General features: G+C 46.7%; 1 protein-coding gene across 1 annotated transcript in view; it reads left to right on the top strand.

Moving 5' to 3' along the window:
- bcr (BCR activator of RhoGEF and GTPase) overlaps nt 1–5,000 on the top strand; it is a gene marked incomplete at both ends in the record, with an annotated part of 99,372 nt that overhangs the window by 1,553 nt on the left and 92,819 nt on the right. The window contains 1 exon segment of the mRNA XM_083794454.1: nt 1–414. This exon segment is cut by the window's left edge and continues 1,099 nt beyond it. Coding sequence (XP_083650580.1) covers nt 1–414 — 414 coding nt within the window.

Below are 5,000 nucleotides of genomic sequence, written 5' to 3'. Positions count from 1 at the left end.
CCGCCACCGCCACCACCACCACGGCGGGGGGCGGCGGCTTCCGGAGGCCCGGCTTCACCCGGGAGAAGAGCCGCTCGCCGTCGCAGAACTCCCAGAACTCCCAGCACTCCTTCGACAGCGGCAGCAGCCCGCCCACGCCGCAGTCTCAGAAGCGCCACCACCACCACCACCACCACCAACACCACCACCGGCCGCAGCAGCAGCAGCAGCAGGGTGGTGGAGGAGGAGGAGGAGGAGGAGGAGGCGGAGGCCACCACGTGGTCATGTCCGAGGCCACCATCGTCAGCGTCCGGAAGACCGGCCAGATCTGGCCGCCGCCCGCCTCTCACCACGACCCCCTCATCATGCCCCTCCCACACCCGCACGGAGGGAGGAGCTCCCACGACAACAGTTTCCACCACGGAGACCACCTAGGTGAGTGGCACCTTTCATTTGTATTTAACCTTTTTGCAAAGGAAAAAAAAGAATCGGTAGGGTCTGTTAAAGGGACATTTCACCCTTTTTGCTAAAGAATATATGTTAATGAAGTTTAGAAGATTTTCCTGGGGGGTCTTTATGTGTGTAATATGTGGTTTTAGATATTTTAGATTTCAGCAGTGAGCCCAGTGTCTCTGATGTCATGGACACTGGGCTTACTTCCATCCTGGACTACAATTCCCATAAAGCTTTGGTGCACTGCTCCTCCTTGTGGATAGGGGGAGGGCTGTCTTACTGAGACAACATGTAGTCCAGGAAGTAAGTGAGCCCAGTGTCCATGACATCAGAAACACTGGGCTCACTGCTAAAATCTAAAATATCTAAAACCACATATTACACACATAAAAGACCCCCAGGAAAGTGTTCTAAATCTTCAAAACGTCATTAACATATATTATTTTGCAAAAAGGTTGAAGTGTCCCTTTAAGTGTGGAGAAATATGAATTTAAAAGCAGAATGGATGAAAGTAACTTTGTGAATGTTGTTAAATGCTGCTATCATTTCAGTCGCTGTTGTTTTGATAGCCACGTGTTGTTGCCTATAGTCTTTTTTGGCATTGTTTTCTTCGTGTGTTTAAGTCATCCTTCCTTGACCCATGGGCTGAGGTCATTTCATATAGATAGTTACCACACTGGACAGAAGTATAGGCCCCAGCTAGCGGATAATCCTGTACCGCTGGCTAATGACACATGTTTAACAGCCAGTATGCCCTGTGAGAGGTTTCTCTTTAAAGCAGTGTTGTGTTTGAGTCATGTTTTTAGGATCGGGAGCTGTTCTTCCCTTTCATGTTTACTCCACTATAAAGTGTGTAGACTCTAGAGTGTAGAGTCTGTAGACTATAGTTGTAGACCATAGTTATGTTCCCACTAGACTCTTGTGTGTGTGTGTGTGTGTGTGTGTGTGTGTGTGTGTGTGTGTGTCAGTGGTGGAAAAAAGTACTCAATTGTTTAACTTAAGTAAAAGTACCAATACTGCAATTTAGAACTACGTTTACTAAGTAAAAGTACGGAATTGAAAATTTACTTGAGTAAAAGTACAAAAGTATCGGCATCAAAATGTACTTAAGTACTAAAAGTAAAAGTCCCATTTCACAAGTTCAGACTGTGTACACAATCTTTTGAAAATAGCCGATCTATAAGCTCACAATGCGACGCATGTTGAGCTTGTAGATCGGCTATTTTCAAATGGCCGAAATGTATAGGGTTGAAGTGGTTAATGTATGTTTTCTAATCAAAATTAAAATCGCCAAAGTAACTAAAGTTTTCAAATAATTGTACTGAAGTGAAAGTACCAATTATGGCTCTGAGATGTAGTGGAGTAGAAGTAAAAGTACTGGAAATTGGAAATACTCAAGTACCACAAAATTGTACTTAAGTACAGTACTTACGTAAAATAACTTTCCACGTAAAAGTTACTTCCCACCACTGGTGTGTGCGTGCGTTGCGTGCGTGCGTTGCGTGCGTGCGTGCATGCATGCGTGTGTGTGCGTGCGTGCGCTGTACTCCATATACCTGGCTGCATGTCCTCTGGATGGCCTTGCGTGGGAGAGAGAGAGAGAGAGAGAGAGAGAGAGGGAGAGAGAGAGATCCACCTCTTCTTCCTGGAATGTCAGCTGGGCGAATAAAGAAATGCAGCCGGGGCTCCAGTTGAAAGGGGGATGTCTTTTAGCCCTTTGGCAGATGTTTCCCGGCAGCGTTCGATGGAATGGAATCCCAATCGCAGTCCCATCTCTGCCTTGCGAGACTTTTGTCTCGATTCGGAGGACCATCGCTCACTGAAACTCGAGCAGAAACTCCTTTTCTTATCTGCCTTAGCCCATTTAGGCCTGACCTCGACATTTAAAAAAAAATCTTAAAAATCAGATTTTTCTAAAATAGCAGACCTACAAGCTCAACCTACGAGCTTGTAGATCTGCTATTTTTCAATAGCTAAATTACAACATAATGTTTACAACGGCAAAAGGGGTTGTAAACTACTAAATGGACAAAAGAGATCACTTCCTCCACCTACCCTGTCCAAAACAATTAGCGGTGGCAGTATCGCTAACCGGTTTCCAGCCTTTGGGCCCCAGGTACCAGACAGGAGTAACGGAACAGCATTTAGCGCTTAGCTGTACAGCGTAAGGCACTGGCAGGGCATAGCCTGGCTAATGACTGCTATAGGCAAATGGTAGAAGAATAAGTTTCCTATATGTCACCACCAAGCACATGCAGGCCAGGGGGGTTAATTTACAGTTGTGTTTCCCACTTTGCCCGTGTAAGCACATTATGAGATGTAATGTATACAAAGTAGTTCAGAACTTTCAAGTAAATTGTCTGAAATGCAATCTTTGTTTGCCACGGTCACTGCGGTCAGCATAGGTGCAATGGCACCTGTTGGCCATTTAGCTGTGTGTGTGTGTGTGTGTGTGTGTGTGTGTGTGTGTGTGTGTGTGTGTGTGTGTGTGTGTGTGTGTGTGTGTGTGTGTGTGTGTGTGTGTGTGTGTGTGTGTGTGTGTGTGTGTGTGTGTGCGCGCCCCCCATAACGATGAGTTCAACACACGCGTTCCACACCCCCTCAGGGAGTGCAGTGCCCGGTATCGAGTCGGTCGGACCCACGGTTCTCCAGAACCACCACAAAAGGCTCTTCTGGTCAGGCTCTGCCAGTGGGCCTAATGAGGCCAACTCCTTTCACCTGGCTGTAACAGGCTCTGCCAGTGGGCCTAATGAGGCCAACTCCTTTCACCTGTGCAATTTCCAGCCTCTGCCTTAGCCAATTAAGGCTCAACCAATCAGGCTCTGCACAGATCTCCATGTGGGACAACCGGCTGACAGTAAAAACGGGTGCTATGACAACGTATATCATTAGGTTCCCAAGTACGCCGGTGGCCGACTGCGACGGGCACGTACAGGTCTAGTCTAGTTGATATCAAACGAGAGAAAAATATTCTGAATTTCTTTCTTTTTTAGTTGGCCTCCAAGGCCACCATACCCCATTGCTCTTCGCACATCCGCGGTCCCGTTCACTTCCCTGTTTACCGCTGCAGAAAGAATCCCTTGTAATCTCCTAATCTAGGGAGCTCACCATCTATGATGAAAGGTCCCTAAGCAAGCATATGGCCGGCTGCTATGTGTAGGAGAGAGAGTGAGAGTGAGGGGGTCGGCGGCCAAATACATATCATGTTTTGGGGGTCCTTGACATGAAATAGTTTGAAAACCACTGATATAGAAACATAGGTTTTTTTCAGAAAACCGTACAACCTATCTCAAACCCTCACCCTAACCCTAACCTCCCACGGGGCAGCACACCTAAACCTAACCTTAACCCATGTCTAACCAATGACTATTCTAAACTAAGTATGCACCCCATCGAGCTTGGGTCTAAATGGGTTAACAGAGAGCAGGATACGTGATGGGGGGGGGTGAGTGTTAGCAAGGAATACTGAGGAAGACTTCTAGACGGTGGAAAGGCAGAGAGAGCTATATCGTCTCGCTTCACTGGACAGGGATGTAGACTAGAGGTACCAGAGACAGAGAGAGAGAGGCACAGATGGGAAAGATCTCCCGCTGTGTCTAACAGAAACACACAGACACTGCAGGCTTTCAAATGAATAATCTAACCTCGAATAATATCGACTTGAAAGAATTCACAGTCTGCTGTAAAAAAAATATATATATATCCGATTAGCAGGCGTGACTATATATATTGTCAGTTCTGACCAAAGCAGTGCTCACTGCTACAACAGTTCAGGTATAATTAATTAATTATATAATTATATAGTTCACGTTACCTTTTGTAACGGCTTTTACATTATGTCCTCTATTTTCTTCTGTTTTCTTCTAACGACTGCCTGAACTGTCTGGACACCTCAGTGTCTCTCTGAGAGGTAATCACGTTCTGCTCCTCCTCTCCTCTCCTCTCCTCTCCTCTCCTCTCCTCTCCTCTCCTCTCCTCTCCTCTCCTCTCCTCTCCTCTCCTCTCCTCTCCTCTCCCCTCCCCTCCCCTCCCCTCCCCTCTCCTCTCCTCTCCTCTCCTCCTCTCCCCACAGCTGATGGTTTCCCAATGGCAGTTTTTCCTTCATATAAACAACAATAGTAATTATTTCTTGATGTGTGTGCGTGTGTATGTGTGTTTGTGTTTGATGTGGGGGGGGGGGTTTTCAGGATGAAATGTCTTCATACTGGGAAGACATGAGTAAAGCTTTGGACTTGAAAGAAAATAGATGGGGGGGGGGGGGGGGGGGGGGGCTTGAAACGAAAAAACACATCCCCCGACTTGAGTCCCTTCAGTGTAAAAAGGCACCCCCGATGAAATGGATAGATGGCCGCATGGGAAAATGCCAATATTTGGAGGAAAACATCCGGCTTGCCAGCTTTGATTTCAGGATGATGTAACAAAGAAACGCAAATAGTGTACTTGTAGCTTCACACGGACTCACTGTTCGTCAACACCGCTGTAATCTGACTTATATATATTTTCCCATTCTGACCTGAGATCAGATTCATGCGAGGTTTCCACTGGACACACACTGGTCTGATTAACTC

Source organism: Protomyctophum parallelum, assembly GCF_964188405.1.
Source record: "Protomyctophum parallelum genome assembly, chromosome: 21".
Classification (NCBI taxonomy): domain Eukaryota; kingdom Metazoa; phylum Chordata; class Actinopteri; order Myctophiformes; family Myctophidae; genus Protomyctophum; species Protomyctophum parallelum.
Note: the sequence above shows the minus strand (reverse complement) of the source record. Positions and strands in the feature narration are given on the sequence as shown.